The 24,458-nt window shown below is 40.0% G+C and overlaps 1 protein-coding gene across 8 annotated transcripts in view; it reads left to right on the plus strand.

The window, feature by feature from the left end:
- The first annotated feature begins 20,740 nt into the window (after positions 1 to 20,740).
- Positions 20,741 to 24,458, plus strand: part of map4k3 (mitogen-activated protein kinase kinase kinase kinase 3) — a 136,164-nt gene continuing 132,446 nt past the window's right edge. For 6 of the 8 annotated variants that reach the window (XM_012962784.3, XM_012962785.3, XM_031901554.1 and 3 more), the window contains exon 1: positions 20,741 to 21,028. In XM_012962784.3, coding sequence (XP_012818238.1) covers positions 20,933 to 21,028 — 96 coding nt within the window. In that variant the 5' untranslated portion in view covers positions 20,741 to 20,932. Of the gene's footprint in view, positions 21,029 to 21,411; positions 21,474 to 24,458 lie in introns of those variants that run through there. The other 2 variants (NM_001130347.1, XM_031901556.1) reach the window with 2 other exon arrangements.

Genomic DNA, 24,458 nt, shown 5'->3' on the forward strand with positions numbered 1-24,458 from the left:
CAGAAGGGGCATAACAGAGCCTCTACTGAGAATGAGTAAGGTTAAATTGGGGGCATTCAAACTATGGCCTACTGGCCAAATAAAGCACTCACTGTTAGCTGTCTAGTCCTTTAATACATGAATAGCTCCTGTTTGACTTAAAGGGACAATTCACCTTTAAATTAACTTTTAGTATTACATAGACATTGATATTCTGAGACAGCTTGAAATTGGTTTTCATTGTTTACATTTGTGGTTTTTCATAATTAATTTGTTTTTTTAGAAGCTTTTTAGTTTGGAATTTTAGCAGCTGGTTGCTATGTCTTTTTTACAGCAACAAGGCAGTGGTTTGAATGAGAAACTAGAATAAGAATAGGAGAGGGACTAAATAGAAAGATAAGTACTATAAAGCAACAATAGGAATAAAATTGTAATTTTATAGAGCTATAGTTTTTTTTGCTGAGGTCAGTGACCCCAATTTCAGAGCTGGAAAGATGTTGAAGAGGAAGACAAATGATTTAAAAACTATTAACAATAAATAATGAATACCAATTGCAAAATTGCTAGGAATAGGGAGGTTCACTATAAATGAGCCGTCCCTTTAACAGGCTTAATATATGTAAAAACATGAACAGAATATCTAATGGGAGGGTCCTAAATCATAATTTAATCTAAAATGTGTGGCACCCATTAACATTTAGCCAGGGCCACAGCTTCCAAATAGTGAATTCTCATTCTTTATACAGTGAAAGCAGAGATAATATGAACTGAAGAAGAGTTGCAAAATATCAGCCATGCTTCAAACATCACATACATAGGCCCCTGGGATGGTAGCCCCGGTGGGCCCTACAACCCCCAGTTCGAAAAAGTTAGACCATTGTCCATTGCCAGGCGTTAAGTATTTGGATTACTTGGTCAAAGAATAAAAGATGATTTTGATTAAAACTTGTCACCTGCCCATGTCAAAAGACATGTATGCCTATTTTAAATGCAACAAAATGTGTACTTTCTGTAAATATATGGTATTCAACTTAATGTTAGGGGCCTTTTTGACCTTGAAATGAAAAGTATGAATATTTTAGTTTTTAAAGTATTTATGGGGTGATGTAATAAAAGACACTAAGGGGTTGATTTACTAAAAGTAATTTATTTCTGATCTTGAAAGTCATATATGTTTGACATGGTCAAAATTCAAATTTAACTTGATCATTGTTGTATTTACGAAATATCCCGATCATGTCTTAATCGCTCGTACGAAAATGTCAAGTTGACTTCTTGAAATTCGAAAAACTCAAGAAATTTGTGACTTCCGGGACATTAAATGGATTTTCATTTCCATGGATCCTTTTTTTTAAAAAAACAGGAAGTCCTCCAGCTGCCATTTTAGGAGCACTGGCACTTATTTTCCTCAATTGCATTTTGGAAAGCAAAGAGGTTTTTAGTTGGGTCGCCCAAAAACAAAATTTTCCAGCACACATGTTTGAAGGGGTAGGGGAGAGGAGGAGGAGTTTTGGGGGGAAGGGGGTGAGGATGGTGGATTGGCGTGGTGGGACTCAGGACTTGTTTGAGTGGGGCCCAGAGGAGGGAGAGCAGGAGGCTTCCACTCAGACAGTCCTAAGCCCGAGTCGGAGGTATTAGTTAGGGAATCCCAAGTGGGGGGACAGAGAGGGGAAAAGGACACCAGACCCTCGGAGGGGGGGAGAAGGAGGCCAGAAAGGCCAGGGTTAGTGACCAGGAGGGTGGGGGGGACACAGGGCAGGATGGAAGTTAGTGTAGTCGTGGGGGAGGGTAGTGTACTCAGGTGGAGGGTAGTGTAGTCAGCGCACCCTCAGCCCCTGACCTGGTGAGCAAGACCAAGGAGAGGAATGTGAGCCAAAGCTGATAGTTGACCCTTGCGTGTCACAAATGCTCCTCCCAGGACAATTAAACATCAAGGTAAACTTGTGAGCTTGAGGATGCAGGGGAGATTCAAGAGTTAAGGGGGCGGGCTTTATTCCCCGGAGCAGAGCAGGCACAGCAATCAATTACATGGCAATGCTGAGAAGCGGGACATCTACCAATGAATCCAGGACAGCGGGCAGTGCTATAAATATCGGGACTGTCCCGCTGAATGCGGGACGGTTGGGAGGTATGAAAAGTTTGGAAGCAAAAGTCAGAACTCCACTCCATTAATCGGCTGATGTATCCTAGCATGTATGTGTTCCTTGTCTTGTTTGTGTGCACTGTGAATCCTATAATCCCAGGAGACGGTCCTTAATTCTTAAAATGGCAATTTTCTATTTAGGAGTACCCAATAACACATACAGGTATGGGATCTGTATCCAAATTATCTGTGTCCAAATTATGAGAAGGCAATCTCCCATAGATATAAGGGAAACACGACCTCAAAACAGGTGCAAAAACAGCACCAGCATGCACTCATCAGACTCCAGGACAGCGGTGTAAAATTTCCAAAAAGCTTTATTCAATGGTAAAAACATGATGCGTTTTGTGTGTTGCCACACGTATTCATCCATATTCATGTTACTGGGTTTCATTCATGTTTAAATGAATTTTTGGTACACTTAAGGGATGGTGTTCCAAATTACAGAAAGACCCCTTATCTGGAAATCCCTAGGTCCTGAGCATTCTGGATAACAAGTCCCATATCTGTACTACTGAAAAAATATGGTTTATTTAGATGAGCTTGTTTATGCAATATATTTTTATAGAGGCCTACATTGTTTGGGGTATAGTTTTCCTTTAAGTCCCTAAGATTGCATTTACCATGGCATACAACAGAATGTGACAGAACTATCTATGATACAAGGACATCTCCTGTGGTACTGCAGTCGTTTGTAATAGAAGCAGAACTCTGAATGAAGCAGAATGAATGTCTTGGGCTCAGTTTGGTATCAATTTGCACTGTCACCCACAGAGTGTGGCTCTAAATGGAGGTACAATCATGGCCCAAACCAGCTGAACAAATGACTGGCAGCACAAGGCATGCGGTCTTCTATACTGTAAGCTTGCTCTGACAGGGACTGATTTTATTGATGATGTCAATGCACAAAAACAGCATTTGAAAGCCATTGCCATTGTCAGCCTTGCTTCTTTTTTCCCCTATTGTTTGCTGTAGGGTGAGACTTCAAACCCTAACTCCATGATCAGTCAACGCTACAATAAAGTTCAAACCCTTAAAACTAAAGTTCACGGCCTCATGGTGATACATGGGACATAACAAGTTCTCTGAAGAACTATTTTTTTCACTCCCTTTTGAGCTGTAAATATCCACTTTACTTACTATAAAGTGTTATTTTCTTGTAGATTATTATGATTTTTTTCCCACTACACCTTGTTATTAGATGGACAAGTAGTTGCAGTGTCCTTTTACTTAAGTGTTGTATCTGCTATTTTTCATTGCTCTGGGCACTGATGTCACGGAAGTGATGTCATACGCAGCATGACATCACTTCCATAAAGCCCGAGACCCCCAACCCCCTCAGCTCCATCGGCAGAGGCTGGGGGCATTTTCTTTTAAATAAAAAAAAGAAATTATAGGCAGCAAGGTCGTATTTATAATAAAGCACCAGAGGGCCTGTGTCTAGGGGGGCAGGTCTTGGGGGGCAGCCCTTTGGGTGATTTATTATAAATACGCCCCTGTGCGAGTCACATTATATTCTGACCCATGCAACTTCAGGAACTTTAAGGGAAAGTTTATGTCCCGTTTTAGCCAAAATTAATCTTAACACTGCTTTTTAGCAAGGTCATTTCACAATTTAGCACCCATCTCTGTAAATCAATGTACATTAACGGTACTATATATAACCACTTTAAATAAAAATTGTATCAAAAAGTCTGAATGAACACAGGTTGAATTCATAGCTCTTACACAAATAGCAAAAGTGGAAAAGTCTAGACAATGAATAAAGCAATCGTTTCAATTCCTCCTACACAGTGTATTTGCAGCTAATCTATTTTCACCTAGCATTCCTGCTCAGGAAGTAGTGCTACTGGCCCCCATGCAGGGAGGTATAATCATGGGAAATTATTCTAGAGAATATCTGTGAATCATCCACCAGAAGGATTTCGGTTTGAGGATTATATTAGAGTGGAAATTCTTTAAATGCTAATTTCTACTGAAAACTTGTAAGAAGCAATTTTTGGATATAGATCCATTGCTTTCACATAGCTCTTTCTTGCTTTTATGTTTTCCCAGTTTTTGATGGAAGACTAAATGGGATTTAAAAAATATAGCTTTTCCTTACTCTTTTGGAATTTGGCAAATTCATCATTTATTTTTTTACACCACCCTGCACTAAAATAAATGTAAAGAAAAACTTGAGATTTCAAATTATCAAAGGGGCATTCTGGAGTGATAGATTAAATCCAAGTGTATTAATTGTGCATTACATTGATTAAAACTTTTATGAATTTGATGCTTTTAAACACTAATTTAACCCCAATCCATATAATTTACCTAAACCATCAAAATAAGCTTTCTATATGTTGGTACAATACATCAGAACTTATCCTGTATTCATTTATGCAATTATAGAGGGAAAGCAGACCCTGTAATTGCTGCATATACCTAGGGCTCGCAGAGACTAGCTGTGAGGGATTCCCTGAAACAGTATTTTGCACAGCAACTCCTTCCATATTTTTTCCAGCAATAATCTGGGGATTGACAACCCCCTCTTAAGAGTTATCAGGCTTGGTCTTATGGGGCATGGTAAGGAGTTCCAGTTTTGTGGGTCCTAAAATAATTTTGCTGTTGGTCCTGTTAACAGGGCAAAAATTATGTGTAGCTAGGGAGGCACGTGCCTAGGGTGGAACACTGGGGAGGGGGCGCTAGACACACACCTCTTCTGAATGCCTACCCATAGTTTCAGGTCTTCTGTATCTCCTGCAGGGGATGGGGAGTTGTGTGGTGCGGGAATGAGCAAGCAAGGGTGTGGGTGATTGCCTTGGGCATTGGTGTCATTTCGGTCTGTACTGACCATTAAAGGAATGAATTTTAGTATTACAGATATTGATATTCAGAGACAACTTGCAATCAGTTTCCATTTTATATTTTTTGTGATTTTCGTATGATTTCGTTTTGGAATTTTGGCAGCTATCTAGTTGCTATGGTTTTGTTTCCCTTAGCAACCAGGCCTTGGTTTGAATGAGAGACTGGAATACAACTGTAAGCTCACATAGTAATAGTTATTTGGCTGCCAGTGTCAGTGACTCCCATTTGAAACCTGAAAAGATGTAAAATAGTAAATAATTCAAAAACTATAAAAAAAAAACTAAAAAAATAATGAAGACCTGTTGCAAAGCTGCTTAAGTTTCTAGTTTTGCTACTGCCTGTATATGTGTATTTTATAGGCTGACGGCAAAATGTTGCCAGCAGGTCATAACCATCCAATCTCTAGCTTTTATATAGAAATAATGGTTTCTTTATTTATCACCAGATAAAAAATTGTGTACAGTTGACAGTGGCGTCTTATTTTATGTTATTGTCCTATCAAAGCTGTTGCAGCTTCTCAGATAAACAAAGCAGGGATGATTTTCTTAAATGGTTAGGTACATGCCACAATGAATTAAAACACCAATATTGTCACACTGCATTAAACTGCCAACAGAAAACTGTCAGTCAATGATATAAAGCACCCCACATAACCCTGATGAAATTAACCCAGTCACACACGTGGCGATCGGACGATCTTTCACTAACCTTCAGGGCTGAAACAGGCAGATAAGGAGGTGGAAACAATAGGATTTCTACCTCCTTCTGCCGATTCAGCGCTGAAGGCAGATTTTGGTCAGGCACCTTCTATGGCGCCCGATCAAAATCTTTTAATCGGCCCGATCAGCGAGTCGACCGATATCAGCAGCTTCCTGCGATATCGGTCGACTCGCCGACTTACCATACACGCACCGAATATCGTACGAAACAAGGTTTCGTACGATATTATCGGTGCGTGTATGGCCAGCTTAAGACTGACACTGCAAAAGCCAGATCCATATAGAGATAATAACAGTTTCCAAACAATCAGATGCATAGGTATCTTATGCCTTATCTCTGCGTTCATAGCTGTTGTTCAGCTGACACTGCTGTTCTTCACCTGAACGCATAAACAAAATGCAGTGGCCTAAATGTGAAAACATGATCATGGGAAGGTACTATTTCTTAAAATAATGGGCCAAATGATAACTTGCATATTAAAGAGCAACCCTATATGTTCCCTATATTTTTGATAAATTTCAGATTTCAAGAGCAACTTGTTGTATCTAGTTGTCAAATAAATTCAGGTTAAAAATACTTGTTCAGATTTTGGTTCTTTCCTACCACACGGTGCAGTGTTTTTAACAACAGACATCCTGAGTCTACCAGACAGAATGTTTTTTTATTCTTTTTGGCTCATGCCCTACTATAGTATTTTTTTTGGATGGAAAAATACAAAAGTTTAAATGAAAATATACTTCTCATTGCTATTATCAAAGTTGCTCTATTCCAGCACTATCCCTCTCCTTTAACCCTTTAAGTGCCAGCCGAATTCGTCATTTCAGTTCCCCCCAGTGCCAGACGTTTTGTGAACATTCTGTGCTCTCTCAATGTAGGGTCTTTTACTGGGGGCAGGGTTAAGTTTAGGTAGGCAAACTATATATTGTTTTTTTCAGGAGAACCTGAGCTTTCCAAATCTACCTGAGTTTTTGTGTATTTCCACTTCTGGAACAAGATTTAGAGCTTGAAATACAAAAAAAAAAGAAAAAATGCTATTTTTCATGATATAAGGATTTCTACCAGAAACACATTTTATTTTATGGACAAAAATTCAACTGATTTGGAAAGCCTCATGTCTCCCGAACGTGCCAATACCTGATATGTATAGTTTTATTGAGATTTCTGACTTCTATAGATCAAAAACTCCCAGCAGTAAATTACTAAATTTTCAAAGCATTACAGCAGAATACGGCATACTTTACATTCCAAAGCCAAAAATCCTGGAACATTAGGTTTACCCCAGGAAACCATACATTTGTGAAAACTACACATTCTGACGAATCCGAAATGGGTAACTATGTCTTCCAACTCCTAAGTACCAAACGGCAATGCTTTACTGAATTTAGCATTTTCTATAAAAAATTATGAAAATTCTAAAAAATCACCTCAAATCTTCCATTTTCAAGCACCTTATCTCCCACATAACATTAGGTACGAAGAAAACACACCCTAAATATGAAAGCCAGGGGTCCACTGAACAGTTTGATGCCCATTGTGCATAGGATCCCCGATGTATCTGGAATTTAGAGACCCCAAAAGGAAGTTAGTACATACAAATTGCCCAGGAGATCTCTTTAGCTACTGAAAATTCAACACATTTACTGCATTTTCTGTGGGGTAAAAACACAAAAAAATACATTGACCCCCAAAAATCATATATTTTTGGAAAGTACACATTCGGACAAATTCAAAATTGGTACCCATGTCTTTCTACTCCAAACTACTGAGTCGCAATTCTTTCCCAAATTTGCCAGTTTTGATGAAATACCTAAAAATCACATCAAATCTTCCACTTTCAAGCACCTTATCTCCCACATAACATTAGGTACCAAAAGAACACACCCTAAATATGAAAGCCAAGGGTCCGCTGAACAGTTTGATGCCCATTGTGCATAGGAACACCAATGTATCTGGCATTTAGAGACCCCATAAGGAAGTTAGTGCATACAAATTGCCCAGGAGATCTCTTTAGCTACTGAAAATTCAATCCGTTTACTGCATTTTCTGTGGGGTAAAAACCCCAAAAAATACATTGACCCCCCAAAACCATATATTTTTGGAAAGTACACATTCGGGCGAATTCAAAATTGGTACCCATGTCTTTCTACTTCAAACTACAGAGTCGCAGTGCTTTCCCAAAATTGCTAGTTTTGGTGAAATACCTGAAAATCACATCAAATCTTCCACTTTCAAGCACCATATCTCCCACATAACATTAGGTACCAAGAAAACACACCCTAAATATGAAAGCCAAGGATCCGCTGAACAGTTTGATGCCCATTGTGCATAGGATCAGCACTGTATCTGGCATTTAGAGACCCCATAAGGACGTCAGTGCATAGAGATTGCCCCAGAGGTCTCTTTAGCTACTGAAAATTCAACACGTTTACTGCATTTTCTGTGGGGTAAAAACATAAAAAAATACATTGACCCCCAAAACCATATATTTTTGGAAAGTACACATTCGGCCGAATTCAAAATTGGTACCCATGTCTTTCTACTCCAAACTACAGAGTCGCAGTGCTTTCCCAAAATTGCTAGTTTTGGTGAAATACCTGAAAAACACATCAAATCTTCCACTTTCAAGCACCTTATCTCCCACATAACATTAGGTACCAAGAAAACACACCCGAAATATGAAAGCCTAGGGTCCGCTGAACAGTTTGATGCCCATTGTGCATAGGATCAGCACTGTATCTGGCATTTAGAGACCCCATAAGGACGTCAGTGCATAGAGATTGCCCCAGAGGTCTCTTTAGCTACTGAAAATTCAACACGTTTACTGCATTTTCTGTGGGGTAAAAACACAAAAAAATACATTGACCCCCCAAAACCATATATTTTTGGAAAGTACACATTCGGGCGAATTCAAAATTGGTACCCATGTCTTTCTACTCCAAACTACTGAGTCGCAATTCTTTCCCAAAATTGCCAGTTTTGATGAAATACCTAAAAATCACATCAAATCTTCCACTTTCAAGCACCTTATCTCCCACATAACATTAGGTACCAAAAGAACACACCCTAAATATGAAAGCCAAGGGTCCGCTGAACAGTTTGATGCCCATTGTGCATAGGAACACCAATGTATCTGGCATTTAGAGACCCCATAAGGAAGTTAGTGCATACAAATTGCCCAGGAGATCTCTTTAGCTACTGAAAATTCAATCCGTTTACTGCATTTTCTGTGGGGTAAAAACCCAAAAAAATACATTGACCCCCCAAAACCATATATTTTTGGAAAGTACACATTCGGGCGAATTCAAAATTGGTACCCATGTCTTTCTACTCCAAACTACAGAGTCGCAGTGCTTTCCCAAAATTGCTAGTTTTGGTGAAATACCTGAAAATCACATCAAATCTTCCACTTTCAAGCACCATATCTCCCACATAACATTAGGTACCAAGAAAACACACCCTAAATATGAAAGCCAAGGATCCGCTGAACAGTTTGATGCCCATTGTGCATAGGATCAGCACTGTATCTGGCATTTAGAGACCCCATAAGGACGTCAGTGCATAGAGATTGCCCCAGAGGTCTCTTTAGCTACTGAAAATTCAACACGTTTACTGCATTTTCTGTGGGGTAAAAACATAAAAAAATACATTGACCCCCAAAACCATATATTTTTGGAAAGTACACATTCGGGCGAATTCAAAATTGGTACCCATGTCTTTCTACTCCAAACTACAGAGTCGCAGTGCTTTCCCAAAATTGCTAGTTTTGGTGAAATACCTGAAAATCACATCAAATCTTCCACTTTCAAGCACCTTATCTCCCACATAACATTAGGTACCAAGAAAACACACCCGAAATATGAAAGCCTAGGGTCCGCTGAACAGTTTGATGCCCATTGTGCATAGGATCAGCACTGTATCTGGCATTTAGAGACCCCATAAGGACGTCAGTGCATACAAAGTGTATACACTGCAATATAAGCTACCGGCATGTGCATTATGCGGCATAAGGCCCCCTAACAGTAAGGAGACCCTAGAAAACTATACATTTTCCAAAAGTACACAATCTGACAAAACAAAAATGGGTAAATACATCTTTCTACTGCAAACTACCAAACTACAAAGCTATGCTAAACAGAACGATTTTTTTGACATTTCTGAAAATTGTCACAAAGCTTGCATTTTACCCCATTATGTACCCCCACATTTTGTACCGTATCAACATGAAACATTCTAAATATGAACACCAGGGGTCTACTGAACAGTTTGATGCCCTATATGCATAGATTTACCAAACTATGTGGGGTACAGGGGCACCCAAGTAAAAATAGTGCATATGAATTTTCACATAAGATGCTTCGGCTCATGCAGTTTTTGCACCCGGTATGTGTATTATGTGCCATACGACCACCTAACAGTAAGGAGACCCTAGAAAACCATATATTTTCCGAAAGTACACATTCTGACAAAACAAAAATGGGTAAATACATCTTTCTACTACAAACTACCAAACTACAAAGCTATGCTAAACAGAACGGTTTTTATGACATTTCTGAAAATTGTCACAAAGCTTGCATTTTACCCCATTATTTACCCCCACATTTTGTACCGTATCAACATAAAACATTCTAAATATGAACGCCAGGGGTCTACTGAACAGTTTGATGCCCTATATGCATAGATTTACCAAACTATGTGGGGTACAGGGGCACCCAAGTAAAAATAGTGCATATGAATTTTCACATAAGATGCTTCGGCTCATGCAGTTTTTGCACCCGGTATGTGTATTATGTGCCATACGACCACCTAACAGTAAGGAGACCCTAGAAAACCATATATTTTCCGAAAGTACACATTCTGACAAAACAAAAATGGGTAAATACATCTTTCTACTACAAACTACCAAACTACAAAGCTATGCTAAACAGAACGGTTTTTATGACATTTCTGAAAATTGTCACAAAGCTTGCATTTTACCCCATTATTTACCCCCACATTTTGTACCGTATCAACATAAAACATTCTAAATATGAACGCCAGGGGTCTACTGAACAGTTTGATGCCCTATATGCATAGATTTACCAAACTATGTGGGGTACAGGGGCACCCAAGTAAAAATAGTGCATATGAATTTTCACATAAGATGCTTCGGCTCATGCAGTTTTTGCACCCGGTATGTGTATTATGTGCCATACGACCACCTAACAGTAAGGAGACCCTAGAAAACCATATATTTTCCGAAAGTACACATTCTGACAAAACAAAAATGGGTAAATACATCTTTCTACTACAAACTACCAAACTACAAAGCTATGCTAAACAGAACGGTTTTTATGACATTTCTGAAAATTGTCACAAAGCTTGCATTTTACCCCATTATTTACCCCCACATTTTGTACCGTATCAACATAAAACATTCTAAATATGAACGCCAGGGGTCTACTGAACAGTTTGATGCCCTATATGCATAGATTTACCAAACTATGTGGGGTACAGGGGCACCCAAGTAAAAATAGTGCATATGAATTTTCACATAAGATGCTTCGGCTCATGCAGTTTTTGCACCCGGTATGTGTATTATGTGCCATACGACCACCTAACAGTAAGGAGACCCTAGAAAACCATATATTTTCCGAAAGTACACATTCTGACAAAACAAAAATGGGTAAATAAAACTTTCTACTGCAAACTACCAAATTACAAAGCTATGCTAAACAGAACGGTTTTTGTGACATTTCTGAAAATCGTCACAAAGCTTGCATGTTGCCCCATTATGTACCCCACATTTAGTAACGTACCAACATAAAACACTCTAAGTATGAACGCCACTAGTCTACTGAACAGTTTGATGCCCAATATGAATAGATTTACCAAACTATGTGGGGTACAGAGGATGCCAAATTGAAATACAGCAGACAAAATGTCCATGTGCAAAGACAAGTAACAAAGAACAATGTAAAAAGCACTAAAATGGATAAAGATAAAAAAAAATCACTAAAATCATTTTTTTTTTTTTGCCTAATAATATCTGCGGGCAGAATAACAGTTTGAGTATTTTGGCTAGAGCAAATAAGTTTTACAGACAAAGTCAAGCGAACAACAACTATGCATAACTGAAAATGCTATAAAATGGCTAAACATGCAGTAAAATACCCAAAAATCCACCAAAATCACAGAAAATGTAGTAGAAACACCAAAATAATACACAAAAGGTATTGCGCAGTGCAGTTAGCGAATACACTATCCGCAATGGCAATAAAACATTTTTTTCAGGCAAGAATAAAAACGATGCGATTAGAAAAAAAAAAATAATTACAAAATTACATAAGTGTGTAAGTGTGTGTGTACATGTGTGTAAAATGTGTTTTGTGTGCATGTGTGCGAGTGTGCAACCAAGTGTGAGTTTTCTCTAAGTGCTGTAAGTGATAAATGTTTGAAAACCTCCCAAAAATGCATGTGTGTGTGTATAAGTGTGAGTATAAGTGTGTATTAGTGTAATAAATGTGTGATTGTGTGTTTGTGTGTGTATTTGCCACTTACTTGGGGTCTAGGTGAGGATCTGCAGGATAAACACGATCTGGCCCAGCAACAGCATCAGCTCATGTGAGGGGGCGTGTCAGGAAGCAGGGGGGCCAGAGGGGGAAGCTGCAGAAGGGAGAGGAGCTGCCGGCAAAGCCACGTGGATGGCAGGTGAGTTGTATGTGGCCCCTGGGCAATCGCTACCCAGGGGCCACTCGTTCCCCACCTCTGACTATTGTCTGGAGGCTGGGGAACGAGTGGGGAGCGAAGGAATGGCTTGAAAAGCCATTCCTCCGCTCCCAAAACCGGAAGTGCAGCAGGACGTAGAATCTACGTTCTGTGGCACTTTGGTCCTTTGATACACAGGACGTAGATTCTACGTCCTGTGGCACTAAAAAGGTTAACATCTCATGTATTTATTATTTTTCTGGTAGAACTCTCAGCGATAATAATATCTGATTCAGCAGAAACAGCGCATCATGAAAGTGATAGACAAGCTGGGATCACTGTTCCATATGCTTTCCCTTTCATAGTAACAGGATAGCAGGAGTGTTATATTCCATAGATCAATATCAATAAATCATCAATAAAGTGATCTGAATTGTGGTGCTAATAACAGCAGATAACAGAACACTAAGGGGTAGGTTTACTTAAACATTTCTCTTTAAAAAAAAAAAAAAAAAAAATTAGAATAATTTCATTTCCACTAATGTCTTATATTTACTAAAAAGTCTAATTAAAATGTCTGTGCAGGACTCCTCTTTTCTCGACTTGCACCGGAACCTCTATTTTTCCGATTATCCAGCGTCAAAGATCCTAAAACCTCTAAAGTTTTGAAGCAAATAAGGATCCTCCAGGGAAGGAAAGTGATGGGATATCTGCCATCTGCAACTTTCAGCTGGCGAATTGTTGGATTCAGATTTTTAGCCATTTTGTCGCATAGTAAATCCGCAACTTTTTTCCTGTGACTTTTAGCCCTAAAATCTGAATCAGAATAAAAAATCCAAGTGTTAGTTTATGGCCCCCTAATTTTACATTCTGCACATTTATTTTAAAAGGAATTCACTTTTAGTCCGACATTCAGCATAGAGAGCAGCAAATCCAGGGTGCAAGTGCTCTGTAAGTAAGCACTAAGGGGCATGCTCTTGCATCCCCGGGGTTCATAAATGACCCCTCTTGTGTATTTAGCACCACAGCCCTTTAGCAGTGAGGATCTGTACCTCTGTGAACCCAGTAACTTCCCATCTTCCTAGTAGGAACAATAGGAGGTTAAAGCTGTGTGAGAACTGTTGGTGATGGTGTCATATCCTGCACGCAGCTTCCTGTTTTACCATTTAAAAACTTGTGTGTACTGAATTGATACTATTGATACTTGAAAAATTGATCCGGGTATTATTTTAATATACACTTTTTTGCATTTAAAGTACTGACTGTAATAATTTTTTCTATTTTTTTGTTTTTGCCAGTACAGCTGTGGCATATTTTTTGATTGTGTGCACCACAGGAGGGTAGTGCTGCAATATTTTTCTTCTAACTAATTCTTAAAATGGCAATTTTCTATATAGGAGTACTCAATAGCACATACTACTAAAAAAAGTATATTTTTCTGAAAATGGTTTAATGTAGATGAAGCAGGTTTTTACATATGATCTTGTTTATGTAATAAAATATAGTTTTCCTTTAATAAATACCAATTATTTGTGGTTCTTAAGAATATTCTTGTGTATAGTAACATTCACATTTTTAACTGTGTTTTTTTCTCGAATTGTGAAATAACGCAAACTCGAATTTTGCTGAATATGATCATTTTGATAAATTGACCCCTTTGGGACACATTCATTAAAGTACGACAGGTCCGAATACAAATACATATTGTTTCTAAAGTTTACAGCTTTTGTGTATTTTCTGCAATATTTTTGTTACTTTGCGACAATTTGCACAACAATTTGTGCAACAAAATCATATTTGTCGCAGCGAGTAAGAAAATTTCACATTCATTCAAACATCGGTATCATGACTTTCCTCGTTGGGGGGGGGGGGCAGTTCCGCACTACCAGGATCTACGCAACAAAAATAAAGAAATTTATTGGATTAGTCCAACGTTGTGGTAACTATATATGACCTTCCTCAGGGATTTCAGATTGAACGATCATAAAATGCAGGAAAACCTTTCCGACTTTGATCCTTCTGTGCATGATTTTGGAAGCCTCCCATAGGACTCAATGGCACTCTGCAGCTCCAACCTGGCCCAAGGAAAGTCTCCCATAGGGCTCAATGGCACTCTGCAGCTCCAACCCGGCCCAAGGAAAGTCTCCCATAGGGCTCAATGGCACTCTGCAGCTCCAACCCGGCCCAAGGAAAGTCTCCCATAGGGCTCAATGGCACTCTGCAGCTCCAACCTGGCCCAAGGAAAGTCTCCCATAGGGCTCAATGGCACTCTGCAGCTCCAACCTGGCCCAAGGAAAGTCTCCCATAGGGCTCAATGGCACTCTGCAGCTCCAACCTGGCCCAAGGAAAGTCTCCCATAGGGCTCAATGGCACTCTGCAGCTCCAACCTGGCCCAAGGAAAGCCTCCCATAGGACTCAATGGCACTCTGCAGCTCCAACCTGGCCCAAGGAAAGTCACAATAACGAAGCTTGAATGAATCCAAAACTTTCGTACTCTGAGCGACAATACGATTTTGTCGCACAAATTTTGTCGCAAACTACGAAAAAGTCGCACAAGATACAAAATTGTCGCACAAAATACGCTCATTGCGAAAAAACACATTCGGATGCATTTAGAGCGTTTGTGGATTAGTAAATGTGCCCCATAGTCTGCGTACATAAGTAGCGCTTTATAAATAAAGATATACATACATACATACATACATACATAGTCTTACTAACTGGGCATGTTTACTTGATCTGCATGTCTGTGCAGGAGTGAGGCATTATGGGAGCTTTCTTTACACAGCTCAGCTATTTTCTTCCTGTTTGGCTTCAGATCTTCTGAACAGGTGAAATATGGGGAGACTTAAAGGCACTATTGAGAGAACTGAACATTCCTTAAGGTAAAACTCGGATTGGCCTACAAATTCCAGTATTCTTCAGAATGGTAAGTAACATCTGGAAATTGGTTGCTATGGGTTTCTAGAACTAGAGCAATCTCTGCACCTGTCATTGCTTTACTCCCATGGAATTTGCCTTTTTATTTCTGACTTCTGTTGCACTTATGTATCAATTCCTCTCATTCTCAGTGTATAACAATAGGAAAATAATCACAGGAACAATGAGTTTGAAACAATAACCAAGAAGTAGGAAGAAACAATTCTGAGCATCACTGGGGAAGGCTTAAAAACATTTAGAGACCACAGTGAAGAGTGCAGAGGTTATGAGGGGTCAATTACTGAAAGAACATAAAGAGCAGCCAGTCTTTGATTCTAAAATAGAGAACAAGGTAGGGGAAGTATGTGGTATAACAGTAACAAAAGAGGTAGCTTTCCTGGGCAGAAAATATGCCTAATATTGAGAGAAACCAGCAAGCCCAAGAGATGTCTTTAAACATAGTTTATAATATTGTCAAGATGCAATATCATTTGAAAATAGGAAATACAAAAACACTGTATGTGAGGGATAGCATTATGGGTGGTACATTACTAAATGGGGATCTTATTAGTGAGTAAAAATAGTATGAGTTTTACAGGCAAATTTTATCATCTCCTCCTTTCCTTTCTTTGGTATAACCTGACTGCTATAAACAGTATGCTTTCTGATGCAATTTCTTACAAGTAGTAGATGTGACTGAAGGAAGAGATGAACGCTCTAAAAAGCTTTGAAGCAATACATCAATCTGTCAGTCGAAAAACAGTAACTAATTATGTTTCCAATTACAATACATTTTTAAAAGGGCCTTCACAGCAGCTAATGTATGCTGCAAATCCCAGTTTGTGCCTAGAAATATTGACAATTATAACTGCAGAATTTAAGAATGAAAAACTCTTAACTCCGGTATCTAGCATAACCCTTAACTACAACACTGCTGAAAACACATACCATATTTATCATTTGTGCGTCAACCCCTAGATTTTAAGCTCTCATAGGAAGGACTGGAGACTTCTGGTTTTAAGGCTCAGTTTATGCCTGTTCCATCATTTTGTTCTGCATAATTCAGTGCAGAGTTCCACAGAACATATATAAGTACACCAAAATTAAAAATAATAAGAAAACTAACTCACAAATATTTAACCTGGCAGAAAATGTGCTAAAAACTGTCTGTTGATCTAACCATGTGCAGGTGTAGTATAATATTGATTGTGATTTATCATTTGTTGGTAAATTTTAGTAACAATATTTACTGCTTAGTAAAATAATCTAAAATTTTAGATTATTAAAGGGGACCTGTCACCCTAAGAAATAATTACAAATCCTTTTGAATCAGGTTAGTAGAGCAAAATAAACTTTACTTACACTATTTCAATTATTGAATTTATTTTCCCTTCAGTCTTGGAATTAGTAGTCAAAGCCAACAGGCCGGCGCCATTTTGTGTGCACTGTTATTAAGGCAAGCTTTGTATCACCCCAAAATCTTATGTATTTGCCATCTAGGTGGTGTATAGGAAGTGCTGAATGGAAAGTTAAAGTAAATGCATAGATGCATGTATTTTTAAATACATTTAAACAGGTATAGATGATTTAATTAAAAAAAGACTTTGGGTTTTATGTTTAATCTTCAAAGGACTTTTATTATACAACTTTTTATGTGTGGGTGACAGGTCCCCTTTAAGGGCTAGTTCACTTTTTTTAAAAAGTTAATTTGATCAGGGGAAAGGACCTATTGACCAGCGATATCCAATAGGGACAGTAGGCGCCAGGGCCGCCATTCACTTCATTATGAGTAATTTCTTGTCATAGAAAAATAGGGCCCGTACTAATGAGCTGGTTTGAAGTAGCGGTAGTACATCATCCACTAGACCTAGCAGGCAAAACTCCAGAGAGCAGGGGCCAGGGAAGGCCAGTTCATTGGCAATATAGCCCCCCACTAGTGATAAGCAAAATGTTTCCCCAGGCATGGATTTGCAGCGAATTTCCATGTTTCGCCATTGGCGGCCACAAAAATGACATGTGTAAGAAAAAAAAAATGTTGTATGTGTCAAAAAAAGCGAGACATTTTTTGCATTTTGCTAATTTTTGCAAATTTATGGGACAGATTCGCTCATCCCTATCCCCCACTCCAAAACGTAAGAATCTGCGGACAAGCACACACCATGTGGAAGAAAGCTGCCCCACCTTTTCAACATTTAGCATACTGTGCACCGGGATTCTAGCCTTAAAGGAGAAGGAAAGTTAAAAATCGCTTACCCCGGGCTCAGGGTAGCTGCAAGCCAGCAATACTCCGCCTTCCTCCTTCTTCGCACCGCATGTGCAGTAGAGTGAAAAGCCGAAAAAAAAAAAAAAAAAAGCTTTTTCATGCATGTGCCCCCGGGATCCTGAATGTAGAAGAGAGAAGCAAGAGGATCACTGGATTTTTACCTTTCCTTCTCCTTTAAGAGCATGATATAAATCTGATGAAGGAATTTAAACTGAATAAGTCTGTCTTTCAGTAAGATTAGGTCAGAGTATGGGGAATCTGTAGTTTCCTCCCATTGTTCCTCTGTAATAGAAAGCAAGAAAGATTTCCATTTAGATATGGCCTTTACAAAAGGGGGTGGGGCTAGGTTGACCAGGGCTCAATATAGTCTGGAGGTTAATTTGGAACATTGAGGATCCCGTAGAACCAGTTCAAACAGGGGGGAGGAGTACTGTATGTAGGGTGTGGCAAACTGAGCAGAGAAAGCATGCCTTAGTTATAAGTACCTGTACAGGTGGCCTTTTCTGTCCCTGATCTGTGAAAGGAAGGGGGAAAGCTCCATCCATAAGGAGATCTCCTAATAACTGAATCCCCACTCTTGGCTAGTAGACCAAGTCTTGAAAGTCCCTAAGGTTGGGGGGTGTTACTATTCCTCCAAAGAGATAGAAAGGGTAAAAGCAATGGAGGGGAGCATCTCAACAGCTTTCAGGCAACTCTTAAAGCCCGGTAGGGTGTAGTGATAGTAGATGATGATGAGGTCCTCTGCACCCACCCATTATTAATTTAGATAGGACATTACAACATTCTGTGCATTAAGCTACCATGAAATGCCATCCCCTTGTGGATTGTTTGTCCATATAGTGCAATATACTTTAAGCTGGCCAACTACATCAAAGTCATCCCCGGTCTGGCCATTCCTATATATATCGATAATAGGTGAGTTGTTGTCTATACAGGTATAGGATCCCTTATCCGGAAACCAGTTATCCAGAAAGCTACGAATTACGGAAAGGCGTCTCCCATAGACTCCATTATAAGTAAATAATTTTCATTTTTAAAAATGATTTCCTTTTTCTTTGTTTTAATAAAACAGTACCTTGTACTTGATCCCAACTAAGATGTAATTAATCCTCATTGGAGGCAAAACAAGCCAATTGGGTTTATTCAATATTTAAATGATTTTTAGCAGACTTATGGTATGAAGATCCAAATTACGGAAAGGTTCCGAGCATTCTGGATAACAGGTCCCATACCTGTATGAATTGTGTGGTCACAGCCTTATTGCTCCCATGTTTAAAGGTATAAAATTTAGTGGTTGAGTGAAGCAGTGGCTTGCTCCATGCTGTAGTTCCCACCCATCCCAGGTACAGTCAGATGATCCCTGTGGAGCCAATAAAAGGGCAACCAAATGCGGGTTTTAAACTTAAAAAGGAAGCTGGTAAAGTTGCAGGTAAAACTCAGTCCCTTTGTAAAATGTATAATTAAACAGTCATATTCCAGACTCTCATTCACAATACTGCTTGGTTGTCATGGGGATTTGGACCATAGCAAAAATATAGTTGCTAAAATTCCAAACTAGAGAGCTGCTGAACAAAAATCTATATAAAATACAAAAATCACACATAATAAAACATGGAGACCAACTGTTAATTGTTGTAAAATACCACTATCTATATCATATTAAAAGTTGATTTAAAGGTGAACAACCTCTTTATGGGATCTCCATTCCATAACTTTTTTTTGCATAAAGGAAAAAAATAATTTCTAATATACATTCAAAAAATTAAATATTTCTAAACCTATTTATGAATGTAATTGCTAATGAAAAGCAGCCGTTTGCTAGTTGCTTAAAATTACATTTACTTTCATTATGCAAAAAATAGTTTTCCCTCTATTATAAATAACTCTAAAACCACTAAAAACTGTTAATTTATATACTGGAAACTTAGCAACCAGGAAGAGTTTTGAAGGACAGACACAAAGATGACTATAAAAGGGTCTGAAAAGAAAAGGAGGCAATAAAACATATGAATAACAATTTTGCCAAACCCTTAATAGTACCTGGGGGGTAAGCAGAATTGCTTCTCTAATTAACATAAAACGCTCTATTTTGCTTTAAACAAAAATGGACATTTTTAAAATGGTAAATTATGGAAATATAGATTTTGGCAGCAATATGAGAGCAGTATGGCAGCAGTATGAGAGAAGTATGGCAGCAGTATGGGAGCAGTATGGCAGCAGTATGGGAGCAGTATGGCAGCAGTATGGGAGTAGTATGGCAGCAGAATGGGAACAGTATGAGAGCAGTATGGCAGCAGTATGAGAGCAGTATGGCAGCAGTATGGGAGCAGTATGGCAGCAGTATGGGAGCAGTATGGCAGCAGAATGGGAACAGTATGAGAGCAGTATGGCAGCAGTATGAGAGCAGTATGAGAGCAGTATGGCAGCAATATAAGAGCAGTATGGGAGCAAAATGGCAGCAGTATGAGAGCAGTATGGCAGCAATATAAGAGCAGTATGAGAGCAGTATGGCAGCAATATAAGAGCAGTATGGCAGCAATATAAGAGCAGTATGGCAGCAATATAAGAGCAGTATGGCAGCAATATAAGAGCAGTATGGCAGCAGTATGAGAGCAGTATGGCAGCAATATAAGAGCAGTATGAGAGCAGTATGGCAGCAATATAAGAGCAGCATTAGAGCAGTATGAGAGCAGTATGGCAGCAATATAAGAGCAGTATGAGAGCAGTATGGCAGCAATATAAGAGCAATATAAGAGCAATATAAGAGCAGTATGAGAGCAGTATGGCAGCAGTATGGCAGCAATATAAGAGCAATATAAGAGCAGTATGAGAGCAGTATGGCAGCAATATAAGAGCAATATAAGAGCAGTATGAGAGCAGTATGGCAGCAATATAAGAGCAGTATGAGAGCAGTATGGCAGCAATATAAGAGCAGTATGGCAGCAGGCGTGTAATACTTCTCCATGCATGCTTGGAGTCTCACACCAATCTCCACACTCCGCTGTTTCCTTTCATTACCGCTGTTCCCTCCGTGCTTCGCACTCCCTGTGCCAGGAGCCCCCATTCACGTGACCCAGGGCATCCCATTTACTGTATTCACCCCCATCATGCCCCCCTCCCTTTGTGCATCATGCCCTTCTTTCTCCACCCCTGGCACAGGCCTCTGCCCCCGCACTGCGCAGGCGCACAGGCCCGGCTTGGAAGCCATGTTGTGGAATTACTAGGATCTGTTACTGGATACTGTACGTATCTACGACTGTGGGCTCAAGCGGGATCTGCGACCCGACTGAGTACTGTATTGACAGGGCCCCGGGTCTCCCGTCTCTGGGAGTGTGTGGGAAACTGGGGCCCCGGTGCCCCTTAGGGCGGACACGATGAGCACGGGCTGCGATCTGTCTCGCAGGAACCCCCAGGAGGATTTCGAGCTCATCCAAAGGATTGGCAGTGGCACCTATGGAGATGTGTACAAGGTGAGCGTTGCACCAATGCTGGGTACTAGCGATCTGTATATGGGTGAGGAGACACGGAGGAACGGGCACAGAGGGGGAGTGCGCTGCTGCTGCACATACATACACACACACACACACACACACACACACACCGGAGTAAACAAGCAGCACTGCTCTCTCTGGGGGCTGATTGCAAAAGCCTGAGAGACGTTATACAGTATATATATCATATTTGTGTTTATAAGGAACAACTGGAGAGAGCGGGAAAGTGCTCATCCGCAACCCCCCATCCCCTGGCCAGAGGGAACTGGCTAACGGCCTGTACTAGGGCCAGTGTGGAGGAAGTGGCTTATGCCACACTGACGGGAATACTTGATAAACATCACTTGTATGGCAATTTGGAATGCATAGACAGCCTTTCATATGGCGAGAGTGAAGTTATACACAGTCTGTGCAAGGCTAACTGGTTAGTACTCTGTGCCTGGCCAAGGAAGAGCTTATAAGTAGTCTGTGCCAGAGCTAAAGCAAAATATGTCATATGTGATGGATCAAAGAGAACCTATAGCTTGTACTAGGGAATAAGAATTGTATGCTTGTGCCAAAGCCATGGAGCATTAGCTGAAGTGGTGTTAATTGGTGGCAGGGCCAGAGAACACTAGCTGATAACTTGAGCCAGGGCACTAAAGACCTAGCTGATAGGCCCTAGATAACAAGCAGATAGTTTGTGACGGTGGCAGGGTGCCGTAGTGAATAGCCTGTTCCAGTTACCTTGAGAATTATCTGGTAGCTTGTACCTGGGCCAAAGGGCCTTAGATAATAGCCTATAGGTTCCTATAGAAGTAGATGATAGCTTATGCCAGTACCAGAGAAGTAGATGATAGCTTATGCCAGTACCAGAGAAGTAGATGATAGCTTATCCCAGTACCAGAGAAGTAGATAATAGTTTATGCCAGTACCAGAGAAGTAGATAATAGTTTATGCCAGTACCAAAGAGCACAAAGTGATGGCCTGTACATGGACTGTAGAGGAACAGCTGATAGCTTGTGCCAGGCCAAGACAGCATTAGGTGACATCTGTGCTAGGGTTACAGAGAACTAGCTGTTAGTGCATAGCCAAGTTGTTACCTTTTATCAGAGTCAGAGATTGCAAGCTAAAGGAGTATTCTAGGTCTTTAGAGAACTAGTGGATAGGCCTTGGGGATCAAGCTGGTTGCTTATTTCAGAGCCAGAATGCCCTATCTGGTAGCCTGTTCCAGGTCCCTAGAGAACAAGCTGATAGTTTTCCAAGACCAGAAAATAAAAGCTGTGGTAGGACTTTAGAGAACTAGCTAATAGTTTGTGCCAGTACCAGTGAGCAAAAGTCGGTAGCCTGCACCAGGGATAGAAAACACTAGCTGATATTATGTCAGATACAGAGAGTATAGGTTGATGAACTTTGCTGGGACCATATAGAACTAACTAATAGCTTGTGCCAGGGACAGACAGCTTTATCTTATATATTTTCAGCCAGAGAGCTGGCCGGTAGCTTGTACCAGTTCTAGAGAGAATTAGACTAGCTAATGGCCTGAGTCAGGGCCAGAGAGCATCTAATATCCTGCCATGTGCCAGAGTCACTTCAAATTGCTGTTCATCTGTGTAAAACCTAGGGGAAGTTTTAGCCCCCCCAAAAGATCTGATTGGTAGTATATTCCAGACCTAGAATTATATCTGGCAGGTCCAGAGAGGCCTAACTAACAGAGTATGAGTGAGCACTGGGCAGGACTTGTAGAGGCATATTGCAGGTTATCTGTTCTTGGATAAATATGATAGTAAGTTAGAAGGTTTGATGAGGAAGCTTTGCATTTACAAAAGTATTACATTTTAAAAAAAGTGTTAAATAATTGTGTAAATGACAGATCTGTCTACAACCTGTTCTTAGGGCAATTCAGATATTTATAGGTAATATAATAGGCTTAATGTTTGCCATTCGCATCCAGTCAGATGCTTGCTCTCAAGCAAAAGATCACTAAATTGACACAAATTTTATTACTGTACCTCCTGATACTGTTTGTATTGAGTTTGAAATTGAGTGTGGCATTGTACAGCATGTAACTGAGAGAGAACTGGAGCTGATGGAGAGGGGGAGCCAAGTATAAGAGACTGACATTGCAAGAAAGCATTGTGTGCCAGAATCGGATGGTATGGTAAGCCTGCTACCCCGTTTCCCCGAAAATAGGACATCCTCCGAAAGTAAGGCACCCCCCCGATTTTTCACCCCCCACGGAAAATAAGGCACCCCCCGAAAATAAGACACCCACCTAGGGTGGGCGATAAATCTCGCCCAAACGATGGAATACATGTGTACTGTATTCTTCTTCGTGGAAAAATAAGACATCCCCTGAAAATAAGACCTAGTGCATATTTTGGAGCTAAAAAAATATAAGACAGTGTCTTATTTTCGGGGAAACACGGTAATAGTGTTAGTTGTTTTGTGTTTCCCATTGCTAGGTACTTTTTGTTTGTCCACATGCTGTGAAAGTGCTACATCCTAGATCCCAGCCTTAACCTTGGGCAGTAAGAAAGCTATTGCCTGCACCTCCAATTGTGAGAGAGTTATGGCCTGTACCGATTTTGTCAGTTGGCTACTGCCTAAGTAAGAGGTTGACTTTACCCTGTGTAATGGTGGTCATAGCCCTGGCTATCACAAATAAATTTCAATGTGGGTGGTGCATGGTTGGGAAAGAACAACGAAACCAAAAAAAAGTAAAAGAAGAGCCTCAGGCCTCTGGCTGTGTCAGACATAATATCTGTATGAGACATATTACCTGTACCAGGGGGCTGTGTCAGACATACTGCATGTAAACGGCTGGTTCTATGGAGCGAGAGGACTACAACCTCAAGTATGGGCAGAAGGCATTGTAGTCTAGGGGCAGAGAATTGAAGCTGCCCTTTGCCAGGGACAGAGCAAAGCAGCAGCTGTGGAGAGTGAACAGGGACAAGTGCAGTGTATGTGGCGTAAGCAGGAACCTGTGTGAGCCTCATAGGGTCAACCAGAGTCTGTAATTCAATACAAAACTTAAGTTCATTAAGGGACATTGATTGACACAAGTTCCTTACCATGAACAAAGCAGCCATAGATGGGATCTGTGCAGGGTTTAATCTTTTCAAGTATAAGCTATATCATGGGATGATGAGAGTGGTATTCAGTTTATTAAAATAGAGACTCAAGAATGTTGACAAGAACGTAATTAAAGGTACAGTGGAGGAAATAATTATTTGACCCCTCACTGATTTTGTAAGTTTGTCCAATGACAAAGAAATGAAAAGTCTCAGAACAGTACCATTTCAATGGTAGGTTTATTTTAACAGTGGCAGATAGCACATCAAAAGGAAAATCGAAAAAATAACTTTAAATAAAAGATAGCAACTGATTTGCATTTCATTGAGTGAAATAAGTTTTTGAACCCTCTAAC

The sequence above is a fragment of the Xenopus tropicalis genome, chromosome 5 (genome assembly GCF_000004195.4).
Source record: "Xenopus tropicalis strain Nigerian chromosome 5, UCB_Xtro_10.0, whole genome shotgun sequence".
Lineage (NCBI taxonomy): Eukaryota > Metazoa > Chordata > Amphibia > Anura > Pipidae > Xenopus > Xenopus tropicalis.